This window comes from Scophthalmus maximus, chromosome 16, assembly GCF_022379125.1.
Source record: "Scophthalmus maximus strain ysfricsl-2021 chromosome 16, ASM2237912v1, whole genome shotgun sequence".
Classification (NCBI taxonomy): Eukaryota; Metazoa; Chordata; class Actinopteri; order Pleuronectiformes; family Scophthalmidae; genus Scophthalmus; species Scophthalmus maximus.
In genome coordinates this window covers 8,850,001-8,875,727 of record NC_061530.1, presented here as the reverse complement: position 1 = coordinate 8,875,727, position 25,727 = coordinate 8,850,001, and the positions used below count along the sequence as shown (strand labels likewise).

General features: G+C 43.5%; 1 protein-coding gene across 1 annotated transcript in view; it reads right to left on the bottom strand.

The window, feature by feature from the left end:
- The window catches only part of cpped1 (calcineurin-like phosphoesterase domain containing 1), a 29,420-nt gene that overhangs the window by 2,536 nt on the left and 1,157 nt on the right, over positions 1 to 25,727 (bottom strand). Inside the window, exons 2-5 of the mRNA XM_035612278.2 lie at positions 23,039 to 23,257; positions 13,827 to 13,999; positions 12,656 to 12,781; positions 12,359 to 12,491 (exon numbers count right to left, since the gene is read on the bottom strand). Of these exons, the coding sequence (XP_035468171.1) occupies positions 12,359 to 12,491; positions 12,656 to 12,781; positions 13,827 to 13,999; positions 23,039 to 23,257 (651 nt within the window). The remainder of the gene's footprint in view (positions 1 to 12,358; positions 12,492 to 12,655; positions 12,782 to 13,826; positions 14,000 to 23,038; positions 23,258 to 25,727) is intronic.

Sequence of the window (25,727 nt, the reverse complement as noted above, 5' to 3'; positions counted from 1 at the left end):
CGCCGCTGATTTAAATCAAGATATTACAAATAGGCAACATGCTGTATAAGATGCCATGTGCTTCACACCGTGTCTCACCCTGTGTCCCTCACGTTTCGATTAACAGCTCATAGCACAAAATGACCAAAACAGTATATCTACGAGGACTAGTGATCAATACCAGGGACTCAATGTTTGCTGCACCAGAACATTTCAGGCTTTAAATAACTCACTTCACAGCCTCTGGTGTGGTTTTTCAACAAGAACCTGATGCTCAGTTTCTTGGTATTTGATAGAAGGATTCACATTTTGTTATAGGTCAATCATTTGCATAATATCGTCACTTGAAATGGTTCATCATAAACATGCATTTAATAGCAAAGAAAGAAAGACAGAGGGACAAAGAAAGACAGACAGAAAGAAGATATTTTCAGCCTTCCAGTTGTAAAATATTTTGAAAACCCTGGGAACTTCCATTAAGCGAGGCACAATTTTCAATTTATTTTCAATTACAAACGACATGGTTAATAGGACGGAGCTGGTGTGGCTCGGCCCTGCGGCACTGATGCGGTGTCGCTACAACTGAAATGACTACAGACGCCAGACGAGGCCCACTTTGAATGAGGGCTGCAAAATGAGTTGTTTCTCTGTGTGAAGGGAGCGTTTGTCTGAGTCTGGGGGGATTTGGTTTCACAACTTGGGGTGAAACATTTAGACTTTTTGGCAAGTTGCTGTCACTTTTGGCCGGCAACATAAAGAAATTAATTTGGATTGAAGGAAAAGATCTGAATTATAATATAATAATACGTCATATTACGACACGGTGAAGATGGCTTTAATGCTTTAAGATTAGAAAATAAAGTGTGTGGGTTATGGTTGATGATTGTAGGACCTCATGTACACATACAGTATGTGTGTGTGTGTGTGTGTGTTTACGCTATAAACATGTGTATAGGTAAGAGGATCGTGAAATTAGTTTTCTGCAGGTCTTTGGCAAAGAAAATGAGCCGCTCTATTTTCTATCTGCAAGTGGTCCTATGGAGGGGAGTCTGGCTGCCTGCTGACTCCTCTACAGAGGGAGAGACCCAGCCAAAAAAATAATGAAAACTGGCAACAAAAGCGGATAAACTGCAGCCTGTGTATGTGAAAAAAGGCACCGGTCTGTCCCAGAAATCTGCACAACAAAGACAAGGAGTATCCTTCTGAAAAAAAACCTCTATCCACTGCTGATACCGCTGCGACTTCACTCCCCACGAAATTGCTCAGAACCATCAAGTACGCCGCTCTGCATAATCACAAAGGGCAGCGGAATACAAATGTGACCTAAATTTATATTAATATTCTGAGCTGTGCGAGGACAACGGTTTGCACATGCTGGACCATTAAATAATTCATCTGCCATAGATGGGAACTGATGATTTAGGCCGGTACCAGCCGAGGTTGAATTCATTTACAATCGAAAACTCACCCTGCTGAGACCCGTCAGTGGGCGTGCAGCTGTATCACTATGGACCACACCCTTCATGGATCTGTTTGCATACATGCGTGTATGACCAGGAATTATAAAATGTCATATAACCTTGCCCACTGCTCCAGGTGCCTTAAACACTGGCCAGGTTCAACACTGTCTAGTCCCAAATTGTGTTTACACATTTGTGTGAATGTGAATCCTTGGTGTTGTTGCCAGACGATGACCGAAAGGCCCCAGATGCCCTTTATGTCTATAGAACTAGCTGATTAATCTGTATGACTGTGTGCACAGGTGTGTGTGTGTGTGTGTGTGTGTGTGTGTGTGTAAAAGTGTGTGTGCATTTTTCTGCAATGTAGTTCTTCAGTGCTCACAGACATGTTAGTGTTTTTGTATCTGTTCTACGAGGAATTACGCAGCTCAACTACAATTGTTCAGACCCTGCGAATGAAAACAAAGCGAAGCAGCGAACAGTAGTGTGAGCCTGGGAAAACGTTTGACGGGATCAACCGATGACTCAGGCAATGCTGATTGTGGAAATGCTGGGTTGGTTACAGTATCCACCAGGGAGCTGCAACGTCTTTGTCACCTCAGAGACATAAGGAAGTGGGAGGAAGACGCCATGGCGGCAGTAATGAAGAAGTGATAGACAAGAATGAATCCCGTAATAATGACGACGACCGAACCCATCGGGAGAGAAAGAAAATCCGTTTGAAGCTGAAACGGCTTTTCTGAACCTCGTCTAAAACTCCCAGAGATGCCACGATTAATCATGCCCCCAAATAACGCGTGGGAGTGTGTAAGTGTGCATATGCATACATGTGTCAGTGCGTCTGAGTTCTGTCGCCACGTCTCCGATGATCCACATCCCACGCAGACGCCGCACGATGCCGCCACGCAGCAGCAGTGAGCTTCTCCCATATGTATGTCACACACTGTATGTGTGATGCATCCGCAGTTGTAGCTTCAAAAGTTACAGACTAAGTCAAATAGTCAAATAGTGAAAATGTCCATGGTGAAGTCATCAAATTTCCTGCAGTCGATTAGCTTAGCTAAAAGCAACCGACACACCACCCCGGTTATTGTTTCTACACTTTAACAAACAAGAACTCATGTATTAATCAGTGCGATTAAGGGCGCTAACACACCCACCTTGTTTGGTCTGGGCCTTTGGACTTATCAGTCAAGTCTGAACCAAGATAGAAGGTGTGAAAGGAGCCTCGTACCACGGTCCGGACCAACGGACCAAAGTTTAGTCCGACCCAGAGAGGTGGTCTCCGTCCTGATCAAACCTGAACCATGGGTCGGTTTGTTTAATTACAATTTTTTCCACAGGATTGCTTGCGGTCTTCGCCTCCGAGGATGTTCATTTTGAGTACAGCGCCTGAAGTTGGTAATGTTGGTAGTAACATCACAATGATATGACAGTGGCAACGAAAAATTAAAGCCCCAGTGTGTAAGTTTTTTAATTTTCTGGCGGGATCTGGTGGTAAAGTTGCAAACAGCAACCAACTGAGCATCCGACAGGGGACACTTAATGGCGGCACACCGCTGATTCCATTTCCGGTGTGTGACCGTTCTGTGCAACAACCGTATTCAACACGATGTAGCAAACATGGCGACTTACACGGAGGTCAGGTCCACCTCATGTAACTATATTTAACTCATTCAAAGTTGACGAAAAAATATTGGTTATTTGTTGCATGTGATTATACATATATGAACACAGTTATGGACAATATATTCAATTTCTGTGAATAAGTTCTTCTCAATATTACACACTGTAGCTTTAACTAAATCAACTGGATGGGGAGTTACAACCAGCCAACGCTCCCAAAGTAACAAAGAAATAACCCTTAGTCCAGACATTAAGGTGTGAAAATGCCCTGAGAGTCACTAGTAGGTGGATTTTGTTACCATGGGACAGATCCAGGCTCTTCCTCTTATTTCCAGTGTTTATGCAAAGCTAAGCTAAATGGCTCCTGACGGTTTTTTCAGACATTCAAACCATATGGACATGAGACGCAAATTGAATTTCAAACAATTACTTCAATAATGAACTAAGTACGGTATAATATCCAAATTAGAAAAAAAAATTCAATAGCACTAGGCAGAATATAATCTCTGTCAGATCGTCATTACACACTACAGCCTTTCTTTCAAGGTCTTAAGAATAGCTGTGAATTGAAGTGGACTGAATCAACAGACAATTTTCATGTCATGTAAATGGATTGTCTCGCTCCACTGGCTTGTCCCAATGGACCTTATGGAGTAAAAACTGATTTCATAGAGACAATTTAGCACAGGCAACAGCGATAACACCCCCGTCCCTTTTCAGAGCGGCGTCATTACACAGGCTTCAGGAGTCCGACCGCTCCACCTGGGTCCTTGTCTGCTGAAAAAACTAAAAATCACTTTCTGAGAGAAAAGATGGCCCGTGTCCGAGGAAAGAAAAGCATTTTCAATTTCCAAAACATTGTCTGTATGAATAAGAGATAAAGAATTGAAAATAAAATTTAAAAAAAAAGGTAGAATAAAGAAGTTGATAAAGCTGTCTCGTTTGCAGTGCAGTCAGAAGATAAAGCTGACCTCTGAAATTGTCTCCAAGAAAAATAAATGGAGGAAGGCACTCTTTCAATGTTAAAGGTAGAGGCTGAGATTGCCTACATTGAACTGCCCCCCCCCAACAAAAAAATACCATAGTACTTTTGTAACATGTAACTATTGGTAGACCAACACAGTGAATAGTGTTTACGCCAAACTGGCCACCCTCTTTCAGGACACGGGTTGAATGTAGGTCAGACACTACTCAGGTCTCGCTCTGGTGCGACCTCTGCCTCATGGGTAACCCTCTCAAAAAAAGGCTTGCATGTGCACTTGCACTGGGTAAGCCAAATTCAATTTTTTTTTTAACGGCATCAAAATAAACAGTGTCGTTTAGGATGACCTCGCTGGCGTTGGCCAGGAAAGTAGCTGCTGTTAGACGAGCTAATCCTTAATCCATTAAAGGACCAATAATCCGTTTGTCATGAAACACCAGAGTATCCCATTCGCACTCGTCGTGTCCACCTTCAAACTGACTGAGGGTGCGAACAGCTGCAGCAGTTCTCTGCTGGAATGAAAACTTGTGGACGCGTGCTGCTGTCGGCTACCGCTACCTCCGGGATAATGATAGCTGGCACCCCTCTGGGAAAATGCACTTGCACTTGACAATGACGAAATATGATACACGACCCATTACCCTTGGCTTCAAAATAGTAGCACACACCACTTTCTGTACATTGTTATCCAAAGGGACTCGTGGTATAATCAGTGTGGGTGGCCTGGTGGGACGTACACTCAGTGGCTATGGCCACTGAGCTACACCGAGAATAAAATCCATCTCCTTCCATTGACAATAACATTATGAATCCACTCAGCCATACAGAGGATGGGACATATAACTGTGCAAAGTTCCAGTGTTTTGCTCTACCTGCTGAGCTATACACAGATTGGAGAGGCCGTACACCATAAATAAGCGTATCACCTTCAGCGGTGGAATGTTCAGCCCAGTTCCCCCCTGATTTTTGTCTCCTCTCTATGCTTTGCTGCGTTCTCCCTCTTTCCTTTTGCTGAGTGGGTGCCCTCGTGAAAACATGCACTCTCTGCGCTGATAATTCCACGTCTTGTCTCGGTCTCTGCGGAAATCCCATTTACCTGTCAGCCTTGAAACAGCACTGGCTCTTTTGTGTTTTTCTTTGTGATAAAGACTCCCATCTGGGGACTGGCCTTTGCTTTGACAGACAGAGGTGGGGAGGGTGGAAAGGAAGGAGGCAGAGAGAATAGAAAGAGAATACCCAGAGTAAGCAGGCAGCGTGATGAAAACAGATTCAAATTGAATTCTGATAAGGGATTGCAGAAAAAAACACAGAGAAGGGGGGGGGGGGGGGTCCCTACCATTATCAACATGTATTTTGCGAATCCGTTTATATGCTAAAGTCGTCTGAGCCACGTTTGTCTTAATTGTTGGACCTGATTGAAACACCGTTTACTATTCAAATGCTAATAGTCGACGCCGGCGTCGTCCACAAAATAACGGAATAAATGAATTAAGGAACCGTCCGTCCTCATCTAATTATGTTTGTACCCCCTCCCATCAATCCCCCCCTCCCCTTCTTTCTCTTCCCACTCTCCATCAACTCCCTTTCATCTCTCGGCCACTGATTTGCAGGCAACAAGATTGGATTTCCTAATTGCGAGCTAAGTTTCTATCTTGCCACACAACCTCCTCCCATTCTAGGAGAAGACATTTTCCTTCACATCTTTCTTCCTTCTTTCTCTTTGACACAAACTCCTACTGTTGCTTCTTCTTCTGCATGCCTGTGACAACGGGCTGCGTAGGAGTGGAACGTGCACCGTGCACGCTTGGATTGAAGGGCGGTTGCCATTAAAGTGCAGGTGAAGCAGGAAATAATTCATCATGAAACGGTGGCTGTTGATAATTTGCATGACAGGGGGATACAAAATGATACGGCGTGGGGAGGCATGTTGCAGCCCCGGCTCCCCATAAATCACTCCCAGCCATCAGTCACTGCGCACCCATCCCTCCCTGTGGCCTCCAATCTCTCTCTCTCTCTCTCTCTCTCTCTCTCACTCACACTCACACACACACACACACACACACACACACACACACACACACACACACACACACACACACACACACACACACACACACACACACACACACACACACACACACACACACACACACACACCAAAGGGAGCTGGGAACTGACAGTAGTCAGCATCCCATCTATCCTGCTATGCGCATGCAAAAGGTTTTGGCCATTTGATACACAACACCGTAGCAAATCATCCTGAATTCACCCAGCTATGATCCGTATGTTTTCTTTAAAGCTGTAAACTCCCTTTCACACCAATGCAGCAGGAGATTGTTCGATCAATTCAGTAATCATAGTAAGAAAGTTAAATGTCGTATAAACACATGACCCTTGCCCGAAATCAATTGTTTGTAATGAGCAAAAGTTTGATAAAATCTGAAATTATCCATTCTAGAGTAAGTAAAAAAGATCCTGTATTTGACCACATGAGCAACCACAGGTATTGAGACCCTAGTTATACAAGTAGAAGAAGTGAGCTTTGGAATCAAGCTGAGGCAAGGCAAGACCCTCATCAACAGCTAAATCAATAAAATGGCAAATGAGGAGGAAGTGTTGCAGATTACTTCATGGATATCATCCACTTCACCATTCGGATTCTTTCGAGCATGAACAGATGATGGCTCAGTACACAAAGGCCCTCATTCACTCATTCGGCGAGGCGGCTGCATCCGGCGAGAAGCTGCAATGGCCCAAAAAAAAAAACACCACACAAATGAACTGAACTGTTAGAAGCCTTCTTATATTTACCGTACTACTTAAACCGACCTTCCTGGCTCATGTTTAATCATTTTATCCGTGCGCGAAACGTGACTCCCCCACTAACGCAGCCCCGTAAGAATGCTCTGTGACTCGTCCCCACCAACCGCCACCGCTGGTTCCAGTAGAAAGAGAGAGTAAGACAAAGACAGAAGGAGAGATACAGGATTGCAGCATTGTTCAGCCTCATCATTAAAACAATGGGGTTAAAGGCTTAGCCGCGACCTCTTATCAAATCCCCAGTGGGTGATAAATGTGTCTTCGCTTTTGAACAGAGTGGGATCCTCGCTGATAAAGACAACCGGCAGCGAGATAGCGAGAAAGAGTGAGAGACAGAGGTTTATCTTCGCCTCTAATTAGCTACTGTACGTACAACTCTACAGCCGCTAGCGATTTTGGGAATCTCAATGAATTTCTCTGCTGCTCTCGTTTAAAAAAAAAAAAAAAATCTTATTTTACATAAACAGGGTTTGGAGGCGAACAAAAGCAGCAGGGGGGGTTGCATCTATCTGTCTAACTGTTCATTTGTCCTTGCTTGTATGTGTGCTGAAGGTACCCTGCATGTAGGATAGAAAACCTTGGAAGGGGAGGAAGGGGGCAAAGAAATCTAATTACTGTACTCCATCTACAGGGAGAGGACGGGCCGAGAGCACTGCTGGGATTTCCACTACTCTCCGCTCACGTCTTACAGAGGAGACACCAGTCTCTAACCGAGGGAATTCAATCTGCTCCGAAGAGACGAAACCTGTTCTCTCTAAATTCAACATCTTCAACGAGCAAGCGACCTACAACTTTTTCCACATCTTTCTTCCTCCGCTTGCAGTAATTAAATACCGCCTCAATCACATTCACGCAAATTGGCATAGGTAGGGGCAATAAAGGTCAAGACAGCAGTATTTACTGTGATTACGGGTATGACAGTGATAAGGCAGCACATGAGTTTGCATAATAATAATAAAGAACTTCCTCCAGGGGTCCAACAAACTGACCTTACTGTGCTGACTGAACAGTCTGGGCAAAAGTTACAAGTTTTTTTGGAACAGTCCTCTTCCAATCAGGTGCAGGAAGCCAGCAGCCGCAATAACAGCCTCACAAATGCTGAGCCAAATCCCTGGCCACTGCAAGTTAACTGACACCACAGAAGAACACCACCGGAGTGGCTGGAGAACTCGGCTGCACGGAGCAGCGTGTACGTTCTCACAGTATGAGGACCAACCGCGATGCCAGAGAAACATGTGTGCAACATCCGGCGATCCAATTACAAGGCTGCTTTCTGTAGGCTTTGAATTCGCTTGACAAAGAATGCAGAAAGTCGTCCAATTTTACCTCTTCGTTCTTGCCAGTCTGCTGTTTCGCTTTGCTCAAGTGGAACTTTCGGGGCTGCCAACAAAGAAGAATCATCTGGAAGTGTTTTTTCTTTTCTTTCCTCAACAATATCCGTGTGTCATTGGCAGAGAGAAACACTGTTTAGAGTGTCGTAAAAGCATTTTCAAGTCTTCCAATAAAGCTCAGTACTTCCTGCAGCATAACGTGTGTAATCCTTTTCCAAGCCAAATGATGAGAGCGAGCTGCAAGAACATAGAGGAAGACGTATCACTGTCAGCTGCTAACTTCAATGAAATCTTATGAAAAAAATGACATCCATGCTTTATCTGTGCCAATGCTTTAACTTATCCTCCATGGATTTGAATCGTTCTGAGAATAAGACTGGATACAGGAGAGTGTGTGTGTGTGTGTGTGTGTGTGTGTGTTAGGTTAATGATGCTGCCCTTTACTGTAATGACGGTAATGATCACCAGAGTAAAAGAGCACATCTGGAGGATACAGGATCACAGGGTGCAGCGGTGAGGACAGGCAGCGGAGGGAGATGATGCGTGAAAGCAAAGAGGGGGGGGAATTACCATTGCCAATGTATGTCCAGAAGACAAATTTACCATGGATGAGAGGAAACACAGCCTCTCCCTGCACAGAAAAACAACACCCTTTCTTTTCCCTGGGTCTCTTTTTTTTTCTTCATTGTGCAGTAAATAACATATCCTAGTTTTCTGTAATTCCTTACTCGTTTTGATTATGGGTCTCCTCTAAAAGGCCCACAGTCTCTCTGATGGGATGTTTGTACCGAGCGTTTGCTTGCCCTGCAGGGAACAGTCCTCGGTTTTGCAGCTAACAAAATAACAAATGAACAAGTAAATGTTTGTTTCATTAAACTTGTTTTTTTGTGAAGTACACATGCACACAATGATTTACAGAGGCGGTCCAAAAGTCTGAGACCACTTTCCATTCACATTGTTCTTTTGTGATTTGGGTAGGTATAGTTGAAAAAGTTTATGTAAATAGACAATTGTTTCCATGTTGAAATTCCCAAATAAACAATAAGCTTGTCTATTGTCAATAAGCTGTATTCAGGTACAGTGAGATATATCATGGCAATTTGTCAGGATATCACCAAAGTCATTTGAAGAGGAAACCTCCTCCGGGAACCTCGTATGTGTTTGTCAAATTCTGTGCTCATCCACTAATATTTCACTAGACCAGTAAAAAAGTCAGGGTATCCCCAAAAGTCATAAGGATTCATCCTCTGGACCACATTCATATACTTCGTGTACCAAATATTATGGCAATCAATCAAATTGTTATTGAGATATTTCCCTGAAAAATATAAATGTCAACCTTGTGGTGATGAGAGTCTGGAGAAGGGCGGTGGGTCGAACCTTCAACCGACTGACATTTCACCCCACAACGCCGTGCTGTGAGGACGACTACAACTCGAAAAATGTTTTCTGGCCATTTTTAATAAATAAGATAAACCAATCTATTAACATGAGTGTTTTCTCTGTCACTGTTCATGCCGCGGACTGACACCAATCTATTCTCGGTCAAAATGCTCCAAATGGTTCAAAATTGGGTGTGCGAACTAGAACGGAGCCGAATCCAGGTTGGAGGGAAATGGGCCATTTCCTGCCCTGGCAGCGACCCTGATGATTGCAGTGTAATCGGGTACAGATGTACAGTTGCTGCTATATCATTGACTGACACACAGTGTCGAGCTGATCACAGTGTCTTTTAGTATGCCCCCAGGACAGACTCCAGTAGCTTCTGAGTACAGATGTTACAGCATCAGTCATCACCAAGATGCTCCTAGTTGGAGATAAAGGGGGGAGCAGGAAAAATAAACCGGGGGGAGGAGTGAAGAGCAGAAAGAACTAACAGACAAAGCCTGTATTATTCAACAATAACTGGTTTGATTCTTTTCATGTGAGGGCTGATTTTTGTCAGTTCATTGGATTTCGCTTTTATACATTAAGCTGACATATCAAGAGCTACAGTGACAAAGCTGTGCTGTTTTTCATAGTTTTTTTTTTTTCTGTGCAATTTTCATATGTGCCATAAGCTTTTTCTTACTACTTCTACATTCCCTGTGATCTGAAAGACAGAGGGTTTTATCTTACACCTGGTGCAAAGAGGTGCCAGGCATGAGGCAAGTTTCTGTGCTAATTACCATTTTCCCACTCTCCCCGTTGTTTGAATAGCAAATGCACTTGTGCCCATCTGAGCACCCATGGCACTTTCCACTGAAAAATTGTGTATTCGGGCACATTGTTGCTAAGGCAACAGAAAGAAATTGTGTGATTGACAAACAAAAAAAATGTCTGAATGGGGCAATGGCTTAGCATTTCATTGTCAGTGTTTTTATTAAAAATAGTTATATACACCTACATAGACAGGTTGCACAATGTGTGTACACTCTTCTCAATACACACCAGGATGCTCGAATCAAACACTTTCATTCGCACGTGAGCAGGTCTGTTTCCTCTCTTACTATCCGGCAAATCTGCCATCATAATACTGTAGCAATCCACCATCATGCAAGACCCCCTGGCTTTTTAATAGGGAATGGGAGACTGCACTCCGTTTGCTTTATTGCATGTTGCCCCAAAAGCACACCGATGATTAATTAGGGGCATAAGTACAGCCCTCTTAAACCATGTATCAGGTGGAGCTACATTTTTTTCCTGCTCTTAAACTAGCCCCCACAAATGCACTTGTGGCATGCGCCATGAGCTGTGATCCACAAGCTATGATCGTTACAATAGCGGCCTGGGACTCTTCATAAACTCACCAAAGCTAAAGGATAACCTGACCGCAAAAACACACTGAGACAATTATTATCTATGGGAGAGGTAAGGACTGGACACAGAGGAAACACAAATGCTATTGAGGAAATTTGATGGCTCGTAGCGGCAGTAAATCACATCCTGTCTCTTGCTGTGACAAGCAGAACCATATATTGAACATACAGACACAAACCTAAATGTACATGCATACAAACATGAGAAAATCATGTAGTGTACGTAGCTTTACAGTGAGCAGGACATCAATAATGGAAAACCAGGTTCGTGTAAGAATGCCTATAGTTCACGCAGTACACGTCGTGTGAGTACTAAAATTGCGTACAGGACATGTGTGAACAAGAGTGCGAATGGGAGAAGGACACTGGCACGTTCCGCACATACAGTGAAGTAACATGCTCCATTCTTCCATATAGAAAAACCTGTATGAACTGCCCTTTAAATCTTTAACCAGTGTTCCCTTAGAGGAGCAATCAATTATGAGAGGAAGGGTCATCAGACCAAAACGGGCCAACACGGTTAAGTACATGCTGGAATAATGGCTGGATAATGAAATTAATACTCTCCCCCGCCAGTCACCTTGGTGCATGATTGAGGAGCACGGCATGAGAGCGTATGAGAGGTTCTGTCAATCAGTTGTGCAGAAATGGCTGCCCAGAGCGATGTGTATACATGCATGAGTGTGTGTGTGTGTGTGTTTGTGTGTGTGTGTGTGTGTGTGTTTAGCTATCGCCTCCTCCCAGACTTATTGTCCTTGTGAGAGTTTCCCTGCCTGGTAACCTTGGATCACAGTCTTATAAGCTCTCAACAGTGGATTTTGATTATAGAATTATTCTTCCTTATAGGATGTCAATGCATTCAGTAATTTAATTATGCCTGTTTTGTTTGTGTGGGCGCCAGGAGCTCCTCCTGTGCGTCTGGCTAATGGCATATTAATCCTCCGCGCTCGGATCTTAACTCTGCTTTAGTTAAGATATGCTAGAAATGAACAGGTTTAATGGGAATATTAGCGGAGCGGAATTGAGACAAAAAATTGAAGGCCACTTCACAGACGCTTAAATCCATAATCACAAGAAACACTGCTGATATTTCAGGGTTCTGGGTGACACAGCTGCTTGACTTTTCAAATAATAAAACCTATGTTTCTCTTCGGTGACTTTTAACTGTAGGCAAACAAACGCAAAAACTGGAATCAAAAGAAAAAGTGGTTGGAAGAGACAAAAGTATATAATATTTCATGTTGAAGTGCCCTTGAACAAACTACTGGACACAAAGTTGCTCAGTCACTGTGAGCTGACTCATATGAAGGCGAAAAGAAAAAGGTATATTGTGCCCATGATTTGTGCTCCCTGTTGTCCTACCTGCCTTCTTGAACCTGTCCAGCAGGTTTTGTCTGACTTCCCTCTGCAGGTTGAAGTAGTCGTCCTCCTCATCAGGGCTCTTTAGGTACAGAGGGATGTGCTGGAACACCAGGACGTGTTTGGGTTTGGGTTCCTGCACAGACACAGACAAAATTCAATTGTTGTGTCATATGGCTGCAGAGGAGAAGCAGTTATCTAAACCACAATGTCCAAGACATCGCAAAAGAAGACATCATCCAGCAGAACCCCTTTCACAAATCAAACGAGAACAGAATCACATCGCAGAAGTCAACCTACCGTCGAAGAGGATGCTCTGCTCAGCTGCTCCTCCAGCCACGTCTCCTGGGCCTCCTTCAGCTGAGGACAGGCCGAGGCGTCGTAGAACAGCTGGGAGTTAAGAACCAGGCAGAAAACGCCACCCACCTGAGACCACAGCAGAGAGAGAAGGCAGAGGAAAGTGGTAGATGTTATTTCCCAGGAACTCATTCAATTTTCAAACTATTACAAAAAAGTGTGCACTTGTAAGAAAGGGCTGTTTTTATAGTGCCTTTCAAACCATCTAACATTACGACATGTACAATTTCTTTTTCTTTTCTTGGACTAATTCGTGTCATTTTTACTGCTGCAAAGACTTGACTTATGCACAAAAGAGCCTTTCTAATATTCTACAGGTTATACAAGGACAGTTGTGTGAGCAACTCCCCTGGAGTCAAAGGGGGCTTGTGGCCTGTTTTTTCATGAAGGCAGAAATATGTAACAAAGGACTGGGAGTAGGCTTAAACGAAAAGGCTGGGAGGAAATCAAATCATGTTCAGTGTACAACAGGATTTCATAATGAAAACAAAAAACAGAACACACTTCTAGTGGGTCAAGGGATTGTAAAATGAAAAAAACAACAAACAACAAATGCAAGAATCTGACAGTGTTAAGACTGACAGAGTGAACACGGATATCCTTTTGATTTAGATTCAGATGTTCGCCCACCAGGGTGAGTCTCCATCAAAGCTAGCTGCTAAAACCCAATTCTAATTTGAAAAATCAACCACCACGCTGAACGTCTGAACATGCTGTCACTGATGGCCACTGTTCTCTTCACACAAGGCCATAGCAACATGAACATTTCTGGAACTTTCTGCGGTGTGTGGGCAGAGCATGCAGGAGGCAGGACATGTTGATAATCCTCCTGCGGAAAGCAGTGTTTTTCTTTACAGTCGACTACACACAGACTCTCACTGTGAATTTTCTGGAGATTTGACTGCAGATTTCTCATATGGGCTCACTCGGATATTTTCAAAATCAATTGCTAGGGGGCTGGCAAAGAAAAGTTCGAGCAAATGTCCAGAGCAACATTTGCGTTCTTCACATACAGCCCCTCCCAAGAATTTCAGGAAAATATCCGGACTTCAGTGGATGTCTGAAAGTAGCTTAAATGTAATAAAAGCTAATACAATAATTGGTGTCTGCTTACCCAGAAGCTGAAGTAGTCGTCCCCCCATGCACTGCGGTACTGCTCCACTGTACCTGGGGTGGGTGTGTTGCCCAGGTCGTGATTCCCACTGACAAACACCAGTGGGATGGAGGGATCTGTTCCCTTCAAGGCCGCCCTCAGGTCTCTCTCCTGACCTTCTCTGAACGGTGTGTCTGGGGGAGAAAAAGGAGAGCTCAGCTTGTGTCCTTGTGACAAATGAAGTAGTGGTTACAGTGCACATAGAAAAGCAAAAAAAATATTGACTTGGAAAAAGCAGATGCTCGATAACAATGGCATCTAACTTGGACTAGATAAAAACGAGCGAGAGAGAGAAAGGGGGAATTTATATGGATGTTGATGAAAAGTGTCAGAGTACTTGTGTGAAGGGTAGTAGAGGTGAGAGTCGCCTAAGGGAAGGGGGATTATTTGGATGATAATGATGACGACTCAGAGAATGATCAATGCTCTTCACTGCTCGACTTTATATCACCATGGTTACTGACATGATGGGTAGTGTTCAGACCCCCCGCCCCCCCGGTCTGCTCGGCCAACCCAACCTCTCTGCGCTGAGCTGTGCGCAGGCTGCAGCTCGGTGGTGCGTTTGTCAGATTCATTGGTCTAAGATACATGAGGCCACTTGTCTTACACGATCTTTACAAAATGTTCGGCTGTTTGCTGTGTTAAAATCAGCCACGCTACTCTGTTAAGCCTGGAGTTCACAAAGAGGAAAAGACTGCAAAAAAAGGAGGGAGTCAAATTAAATTAGTCCCAGCATGTATTAAGGCCAGGGAAAGGGCGAGACTCAAATATATCTATAATTTAGAATGTATATCAAACAAACCTATCGTCCCCTGCTCTCAAGTGATTCCTTCCTCTCCCTCCCCTCCTCTGTCTCTCTTATTTCATTTCCTTTTTATTCATCTGAGTAATTATTTTACTGGCCTACTTTTGGAGCAAACATTTCCTTGGATGTTTGGAAAGGACTCATTACATTAAGAGCCTTTTCTGACAGAACAGCTCGCGCGTGGCAAAGTGAGAGAATGCAGAGTTTAAAACGTATCCAGATTAATAGGTAAGCCGTCGTTTTCACTGGTCTCTCTTTTATAAAATAAGCCTGCCTGTCAGACTTCAAACCGTCAATACAACACAAACACACTGAAATGCAGAGACTTGAAGGCACATTTTGTTATGTAAAACTGTTTCTGTGTGACACTTTTAAGACTTTGAATTTTATTATATGTAACTGCATACAGTTTATTCATTTACGCACAGTACACTCAGACTAGCTCGGAATAGTAATAGATCATCAGTCAACAATCACATTAAGGATTCAGATGGATGGCAGTGTTAAATATGAAATAATTGTCTTTTGCGCATGCTGGTAAAGTGCTGTATCATTAAAGTGCATTGAAAATAAATGGTATTGTAATTAGAGCTGGAGTGATTATCAGCCCATTGTGAGAAAATAATGTCTTTAATTGCCAGAAAGTTACTTAGCACCTTTGTGTTTTCGACAGTTGATCCAACAAAAAAAGACATCTAGAGAAATCTTGGACATGATGGACACATTTCTGACACATCTTTAGACCAAATCTAATTGATAATGAAAATAATCATGATTGTAATAATAGTTTTGTAGTGTATATTGAAATTACAAAAATTACAGGGGTTTTTTTTTCACTGCAGGAAACAAATTCTGTCAGAAAAGAAACCGAACCTATAAAACAAGATCTTCTCTTGGGACACGACAGTCTGAAGAAGAATCTTGATGAATGCGGGGACAGCTGAGGCCACAATCACAACATTTGACCGCTGTCTCAATTACATACAAAAACAGTTTTTACATACAAAAACAATTTTTCCCTGTTTTTAGTATATTTCCCTGTGCCGAGTAAAGTAAAGTATTCATCAAGCTTAGAGAAATCTAGAAGGAGAAATGAATGAGAGGCATTTTTCCTTCTTCTTAACACCATCAATGTGCCCTTTAGCAAGGCACCGACCTGACCTTCTCATCCGCTCCAGTGGAGACACTCTGTGGCTAGCACAGAAAAAATATGTATGCTTCACATCACCCAAGTGTTAAAGTGTGTAATTAAGTGAGAGGGAAGCAGGGTGGGGCTCGTCAAGAGCATCTAGCCACATTTTACTTCCTTCAGATGGGAAAATATTAATTAATAGCACTGTGGCAGGGACGCTGTGCTGCCTTCTGCTTGCTTACACCTCCAGATGCCTGCCTAACATAGCATGTCCATGAATCATCCCTCACTACCACATGGCTCAAACCAATGCTCAACCATAGAGTAGCCCACCAATCTGCAATTAAGGTAATGGCTAGTGTCAAGTTAAAGAGGCATAGGTTATTTGGATGAACATCATTTTTTTTTGTTTTGTTTCTTTTTTTGTTAGGGGTGGGTCCATTTCAAAACTGTTACACCACTAATAATAAATGTAGATAAGAATAAGACATGAATTAATTGATTTAGAAAGAAAATAGTTATAAAATGCTGCAGAGAGGTTCACTTCATTCACTTCTAAGCAGAATTCTTTGTTCTTGGGAATCAATACACTTCCTCAACCTGCTTTCCTTTTTTGAAAGAAGCAATTTATATACTGAATGGGGGATGTGGAAACCAACAACAACAAAAAAACAATACTGCTCTCCGCTCTCTCTGGAGCTGACTGAGAGGCCTTGTTTTTTTAATTAGATTGCATACCCGTGATTCTCAAACCCTGACAAGAGACTTTGGCAGGTTCACGTAGAGCTTGTCCAACACTGTAAGCACTTCTCTCAATTTTCTCTAAAGACTGGCTGTCGACACTGCACATAGGCATTGGTGTGCGGGGTCTTGCTGTCGCATACATTTTCTTCACTCAGACAACAGTGTTTTCAATGTGTGTGGACCGCTATATTTGTGAATAACTCAAGCAAGTACTGGCACTGACAGGTTGTGCTGATGTAGCACTGGCCTGCAGTTTATGTAGCTGAGACTGAGACCAAGTCATTAACTCTATCCACACACAACCTAGTAACTTGCATTATAATGGGATCAGTCCTGCAGAAGACAAGATTCACCATAAAAAGTGTACAGTACAGTGAACTGTCCAGGTCCATTAACCACAAGATAATCAGGCATGCTTATCTTTCTTTTGTTGGACTGCAACAGTGGGGCCAGTCCTACAAATGTGAAAGTCCAGAGAAGCTGCTTTGTCCTGAACTTCTCCGTTGCTCCAGACATTCTATGGAGTTTTCTACTTCCCGCCCCCTTGTGAAATCACTGGAGAATGTCCGAATGAGCCCGTGTGAAAATGCAGCAGGAGAATCTCCAGAGAATACACAGCCAGCAGGGGGGCATTCTGATGACTGAAATTAAAAACAATGCTTTCCACATCGGTGTTAGCGGAGCCTCCAGCATGCTCTACCCAGACACCGCAGATTACCCTGCTTGGACAATCTCTAGCTGCATTTGTTGTGTGAGAACGGCAAACTCTGGAGACTGTCCGGGCTGTATTCTGTGGACATTGTTTGGAATTCATGTCTAATAAAAAACACCTAGAGTAATTTTATAAACTTAACTTACTGGTAGCTCCAAACCCCTAAGAAACATATTACTTCCCACAAACAACTGCATGAGCCCATTAGATAAACACACACAAAACATCCCCACTTACCAACCCATCTCCAAAAAGATTTCAAATATGCTTCCGCATGTACCAAAATCGAAATCTCCCAAGGCTGTCAATCCTTCATATTGTCATCTGCTTCAGAATCCCACAGAGTGGCTCATTTTATCAGCATTCAAAAACAATTGAACAGGTTTTCACAATTACAGTGGGGGGACAGGGACGTCCCAAGGTGACCTCTACTTCACCTGTGTGTTTAACACACATGCCAGCACACACACAGATGGGCACACATACTTGAACACTTCTCCTGCCGTATCATGCGAAACATCCCTCATGAACCCCCAGAGACACTGCTTGCATCCTTTGTAGTGCTCATTAGGAGAGTGTTAAGTCCAGCATGTTTCTCTAATCTAATCAGCTCTCTAACTCGAAGCCCCCCGCGCCTCCTCCCCCTGCTGCCCCTCCCCTCCCTACTCTTTATCCCCTTCATTTGTCAGCTTTGAAAATAAGTGAGAGAAAGACAAAAGAGAGTATAAGTGAGGGAGGGAGACGCAGCGATAGGGACAGAACGAATGGCTGAGATTGAAGGAAGTCCTTGAGATAAGACAGCGTCTCTTGAGGGTAAGCTTGGATTGGAGAGGAGACATGGAATTGGGATCAAGGAACTTTGTGTCAGTAAAGGTCTGGCTGACATGTTGTTGTTGGGGGGAATGCTAGCCAGCATTTCTTTCAGGAATCATGACCCGTTTATTGGGGAATGAGATTGATCCTTGTGATGGGATGTAAATGAAGGCCATCTGGTTTTCCTCTCCATCTCATGTGCTTCTGATCACTGCTTCACCGACAGTTCTTTGAAAAGAACAGGGTTTTAATAAATGGTGATATCACTAGTCAGCTTTCAATTTTCCTGACTTCAAATGGAGATGTAAAGTTAAACAAGCCCACAACTAATTAAGACAAAGATCCCATTGTTGTGTGTGTACCAGAACAATTACAAGAACTAACAGAGCTTTTGATTCCCCAACACCAGATTTAATTCACACTGATGCTGCCTCAAATAAATTCATCAGAGGCATGAATAGAGTGTGTTGGGTAGTGTCAGACTTGCAAATGAAGGCTGTCAAAATAAGGTATGAGGCATGAGACTGCAGCGGGTTTACTTAAGAGAAAAGACAGATGATAGAGGAAAGAGAGTGAGAGGGAGAGAGAATAAAAGAGAAAGTGAGAGCGACCGTGAGGAGAGAGAGAGTGAAATCCGTGGGAACAGAAATACAGTTGCCAATTGCCCATCGCCGACAGGCAGCAGTGTTGACAATGTCGGTTGACAGCCAGCTTCCCCTGGCCGCCACCCATTCATTCTGTATTGTAAATAAACAGTTTAAGGGGAGATGTCACCTGAGAGACGGAAGGAACAGCTCGTAATATCTCATCCCTCCTCCCCACCGATGCAGCAGCCCAGTTGCCAGGCAAGTGACGGACGTGGCAAGTAATGAGGATGGCACACACAACCTGCTCTGCTGGGGCTGACAGTAACAAGGGCTGACGCCGCGACGTTTAAAGGTCCCCAAGGCCTTGCCGTTTAAACCCCATGGTTACACTATCTACAGTCCCACTGTGCATCTGAAATAGATCTTGCTGTGACCTATAAATGCGACTGATCAGAGGGAGACAGGGGGTAGAGGTGGGGGGGTGGTGGTGTTGGAAAAATGGATGCCGGCCATGTTTTGGTCTGAATGTTGAGATGATAGAGAAACATGGACACCTCCAGCAAGCCTCTTTGTTGACAGGGAGATAGCTCCAGGAGTGTTCAAAATTGTCCCTGTGCAGTCAAAATCGTTGGTCGTTTGCTCTGTGACTCAGCCAAGCTAAATCTGTGTTGCATATGAATAGTTGCCTTGAGTCAGAGTTTAGAAACGGGCCAAGGACGTTCTACACAACATACTGCACCCAATACAACAACGTATTCTGCTTCTTTATACTTTCTTACATAATCTACAAATCAGGTTCAAATTCACTGATGCTTTTGACATGATCCAAACAGACACTCTGATAGAGAAGACATGCGGAGATGGAGAAAGAGAGAAGTTCGCCTGCCGACTTTCACCTCTCTCGGTGTGCCGATTCCTTGAGGCCAGTCAGCCAGGCAGGCACCTCATGCTAGCTCTCTAATTGTCATGCAAAGGCAGTTTGCACTGGTTGGCGGCTTGCGGCTCTTTTTGCTGAACATTAACTCTGCAGTGGGTCCAGCCAGTTTCATTTACCCTGTTATCGAATCAGGCAGCTCGACATCAAGGAAAACGCACACCACGTAGTCATTCCATTACAGTTCCTTCAATAAAAAAACATCAGTTATCCACTAATGTCTGCCAAGCTATAGTCAATGTCTTACACTAAGAAACACAGGAGAATTGCCTGTAGCTTTAAAAGGTATTTCACTTGATAAGTTGGATTGGCTGGTTTAGGTTTACAATCTAGCATTAATCATCATCATACTGAAACCGAGTGACTGACATACAGACAGTGGGCAACTGAACATAGCATGAGCCACACAAAGCACGTGGGCTCCAAATGAGGTAGGACATGAGCAGGAAAACGATTTTATTTTGTTTACTTGGCCAGCAATTTCTGGAGGTATCCAACTATTGTCAAAACAGGTTCCACAATGAAAATCTATTTGTCTGGCTGGACAGTGAAAGCATCTGGTGAATTGGGGAAACCAGCTGCCACTGTGGTAACAGCTGTCTGCTTGCAGTTGTGGTTGAAAGACATCTAACGTGTCTTAGTCAGAGCATGAGAGAAAAAAGGGAACACTACAGCTAGATATTATTCACAAACTAAAAATACTCATATTCTCCATCTGCAACCAGGATTCATCTGCTGAACCATTTCAACAAAGCTAAATATTTGCCTCCATGCAAATAGCTTGAAGGCAAACAGGTGCTTTTTATAGATAAATATTACATGCTGTCACAGGGGGTCTGATGTTAACAGAGTAGACTAGAACCATTTCCTTTTTTTTTTACCTCCCAGCTGCAGCAGGAACAGGCTAGCTGCTAGATTTCTAGTATTCAAAGTCTGGCTGGTCTGCTCAATAACAGAAATCTTCATCAGAATAGCCAGAAGGCCTTTGCTTTTTCCCAGATAAATATCAGCTGCTGTCATAGGGGAGTACATTGTTTTCTGACTCTGGCTTGGAAAAAGAGCAGAGTAATGGGCAAACTTACCTCAATGAATAATATTCTGCAGCTGAACATCCCAAAGATGATGTTATTCAGGGACTGTATTAATTAGATGAGGAATATCTCGACAGCAGCTGAGAACACATGTTGTCAAACATTCCATTCTTTTTAAAGACTGATGCATGTCAGAAAGGTCTCTGGGCTTTTGCTAACAACAAATTTGAGAATCTGCTGCAATGGATGCGGTATGATGAAGGTTTGAAAATACTTCCTGTATATTCACTCACTCCTGACAGCTAGAGCTACACATGGCATGTTAAATTATTCCACATGACAGAACACCATGTCTATTATAGGTGTCCTTTATGGTTATATCGCAATGCCGAGTCAATTCCCAGTCACCACTTCCAGGGATGCATACATACATTGATTTTTCAGGTCATCACAAACCTCTCCTACCTACCTGGGGACACAAGCAATCAATTCTGCCAAAGGCTCAAAAAATGAGACTCTGTATGCCTATTTGAATTCTATATGACAAAAAAGGCATGCCGTTTTAATAGTTTCATTCAGAAACATACATGTCACATTTTACTGTTATGACACATATATTTCGCACTGGTATAATAGTTTCTTTCAGATCAGTTTTCCTCCCCTATCAGTAAGCGATTTCATGCCGGGCAGGTCAGACACTAAAATCTGCGGCGGACACAGAGTCAGGAGAGCACAGTTCAACATCGCTGTTCAGTCTGACCTCTACACATCATGGTATAATACAAGGTTGAAATAGAAGACAAAATCCTTGTGTATCACAGATTAGTTTAAGTAATAATCCAATAATCCGCCTTAAGTGAATAATCGTCAGAGTGAATTTCAGCCAACAAGGGAGCGAAGGCTACTAGCAAGTGAAAAGCACTTCAGAAGTATGGTATTGTTTACATCATATGGTTGACATTGGGGTGTGGATGATGGTGCATTTTCAGCTTGCAATAAGAGATGTAGCCTCAGAATTTGGAATTGATATATCCCAGGGCACAACATGGATCTTTTAAAGATTTTTTCCCCCAGGTCAATTCGACAGAATTATGCAGGTTTCCAAAGAAAAGGGAAAATAACTTCTGTTGCAATTAACACTACAAATTTTATATAGGATTAATTACAAATGTAATGAAGTAACTAATTCAAAAAAGTAGTAAGTTATTAGTGTATTCATTGTTAATTTACACTTGATTGTGAATTTGTTGGTGGCCTGGTCCCCATCTCCCCCAGACTGCATCTGGAAGTGCCCTTGGGCAAGACACTGAACCCTACACTGACCCTCAGTGAGTGTGAATGATGTGTGATAGAAAAAGCGTTGCATATTGAAGCACGGTGTGAATGCAAGTGTGAATGGGTGAATGTGACCTGTACTCTAAAGGGCTTTTGAGTGAGAAAGCACTGTGAGATTAATGGGTGTGTAGTTGACTGAGACCAGCTGATGTTGCCCTGATTTACACACTGATGCACAGCTGACGTCTGTTCCTGCCTGAACCTACTTTACAGTAAAAGCTACACATTCGTATATTACTCAGTCATAACAGAAACCACTGATTAGCAGTGAATGCGATGTCCCTTATTAAAAACCTGTAATAACTTGTGTATAGTGAGCAGAATCATCATGACTCCATGAGGAGGTTTGTTCATTGTCCATAAATCAGCGTATGTTACCAGCGGCTACATTTTACGACAAACGGCATAAAAGATATGACTTGGTTGGGCGCCTGATTACCTGACTGAATGGTACATCTTTTGCTGAATACAAACGAGGCATAAAAACAAGTCGCCTGGTGAAATGATGTATCGTGCGTGAAATAACAGCTTCTGTGTCTGACGAGTTTGGTGTTCAGAGTCATTTGGGAGCCCTGTTCTAGACACTTTGAAATAAGTGCAGCATTTGCATGAGTCTGTGTGAGGTACAGTACCAGATGTGATGAGATAACACTCATGGGGCCACTGTTGTATCATTCGGTTTGACTACAAGAGCCTGTACAGATTTGAGGCTCACACAACTAGCATCGGAGAGTTCACATTATATACTCCAACACTGGGCAGATAATTGGCAGCTACCATGGTTGAGGCCAATATTTTTGCTTTTACTGTCTATACAGCACTATGTTCGTTGGGAGCCTCTCTTCGCCTCTGTGGCTTGTTTCGAACAGTGAGCATGTGCTGTTGCAGTTTCTTTACAGCCCACAGAATACTGCGTGTATTTATCGCTCAGATAACTTCAAAGCTTTTTAATATTTAGCAAAAAAGCAATGTGCCTAAAACAGTTTTCCATCACAGCACACCAGCAGGACCCGCACCTGTTGTGAACTGCTTGTTGAAACAGTCATACTTTCATGAAGTTCAGTCATGCTCTATCTCTACCTGGCATTGCATGGACCAGGTCCCCACACAGCACCATGAACCTCGGCCTGGGTCGGAGCTGGTTCACAGCCTCTACAGCCTGCTTGGTGAGCTCAACCTCCTCGGCCCATTCGTCCCCTCCGCCGTCACAGTCGCCATCCTTCCAGGCCTTCATCAGACCGAGCTGGGGGTCTGCGGCCTGAATGAAGCAGAATGGCCCCGTCCACTCGTGCTCTGCATCTGGGACAAAGAAACATGTCACTATGGTTACTACTTTAGATTACCTGACAAACACTTAACTACCTGACTCTCATGGCCCACAACTTTACTCATTTGCACCCTCGTCAGTAATTTTTGCCTCTGGTGCCCCAAAAAAATCAATCACAGTCACAATCAATATCACAGGCTTAACCAAAAATTTTAAAAACACAAGTAACCCAAGATAATTCACTTCCCTGCATCAAATATTTGTAAAGGCAACTACTGTTCATTTTAATTACTGATTCATTTGACGATTATCATTTATTCATTTTCTTTTGGGGGGGGGGGGGGGGGGGGGGGGGGGGGGGGGGGGGGGGGGGGGGGGGTGATTGTACAGTGAAGGAGAGACAGGAAAAACGGTCTGAGAGTATTGGAACGTCACACAGGAAATGGTCTGGCCAGAAGGGACCAGTTCCCCAGAAGGGTCGCCCTATTGGCTGATTATTGGCCAGCTGTTCTTCACTGTTTCACTGGCAGCCGACTCCTTTCACTTGTCTAACTGGTATTAACTTCACATTCTGGCAGCATCTGAACATTTCCATTTCAATATGTTCTGGTCATAGGATGCTTGCACAGAACACTGCACACAGTAATAAGCAGAAAAATAAAAGCTGTAAGGATTAGCTGTGATCACAGCATTAGTCATTCAGCGGTGTAAGGCCTGCTGGGAACGCCTCATGTAGAAACCTCATCATATTCATTCCTGGAATCAACACTTGATTTGTTGAAAGCACTTTGACTGGCGGGAGGGGGGGGTGCTCACTTCATGAGTAACCAATGCTAAATAATTAACAATACAGCTACATGCTGGAGAACGAATGGCAAAGAACAAGTGTTTTACATAATCCTAACATCATGCCCTGATCCTACCCTGCAATCTAATCGCACTCTCAAATCTCTATTCACCAGGCAAACTGTGCAACTGCAAAGAAACGGAAGCAGACACTCCAACGCAGCTTGGCTGATGGAAATGACAAGGTGTGATGTGAAGGACATGAGAGACAGGCCCGGCAAAGTGACATGGAAAATGGAGAGATGCTCGGAGCAGATGCTGAGAGCAGGTGTAAACAACAGTTTTCCGCTCCACTCAGGGTGCGGAAGCAGCGCTGTGGCCATGCACCGCCATCACTGAGGAGAATCTGCATGTGCATTTTGCACAAATCCCTTCACTCACACTCAGCAGGGGCCGGTGGCTGTTGAGCATCCTCTGTGTTTAACACACTCTCCATGTATCCCTCTCCCAAATGAGTTTTATGATAATTCTGTCCTCCAGAGAAACTTGAGCAAAGATAGGAAAAAGAAAGAGCAACAAAGACTGCCTCACTCCTGGGGAACGAAATGAGCATGAGCTTAGCAATGATCCCCTCGGTGTAATTGATATTTCACGAAAAACACAAGGGGAAATGCAATTTACTTTTATGACTACCATCATAACTTCATCCAAATTACTTGAGAATGCCTTCAGTCCACACTAGCCTGGTTTTGATCTTAACTACACAGTGAGGACAGCTGATGAATTCTGAAATCAAACTCTAATCTATAGGTAGGGACACACCAGCACTACGTCAAATAACTCAAATTGACAAAGACTGCCTGCTGTGTCTGCACTGTCGCATATGTCTGACACCGCCAAGACTAAATCCAAGTGAGCTCGTACGCTCAGCGACTACGTGAGAGGAAATAACTCTCCATACCAGCAGGGGATGGTGGGTTGTACACGTCATTCAAAAAAATGTAAACCGGTAATTGTTTCTCTGTAAAGTCGTACAGAAGCGGCCTCTCTCGAACAGTTGATCCTCCAAGTCTTCGTTCCAAACAAAAGTTTCCTAACTTTCTCTCAGGATTCTATAATAATCCGTCAGTATTTACTTCCTGAGAGAAAACAGACTGGGTCTGTCTTTTGAACAGATTGAAAACTTTTCATCTGCACATCTTGATCTCTTGCAGCTGAGCAGAATCCTCCCCAAACTCTGTCTCAGCTTACGAGTGATCACACATGGAAACTCTTCTCTGCAAAGCAATGTAGTCAAATCACACAGGAACACAATTGTGCACATGAATACGAGCACAACAGCCTGTACACCCCCCCACTCGTGCTGGTCCTCCTGCTGAGTTACTGGCCATCTTCTTTGGAAGTGCCCCAAACGACGGACACAATCCCTGTAGCTTTCATGAAGCTGCAAGTCGCGCCCACACGCCAATCCTTCAAGCTTTTTGTTGCACTGAATAAACCTAACAGTGCAATCTCCCTCTCTCTCTCTCTCTCTCTCTCTCTGGAGCCAAATGAGTAAACCATTACACACACAAATGAAAATTGTAAAGAGAAAAACAACAAAACAACAAACACACAAACAAGGACCGGGAGGAGCGAACAAAGATCCCATGACGGGGGATAAGAGGCTGCGGCCTTGTGTGACTGCACACTGTTGCGGGCACAACTTCAAACACG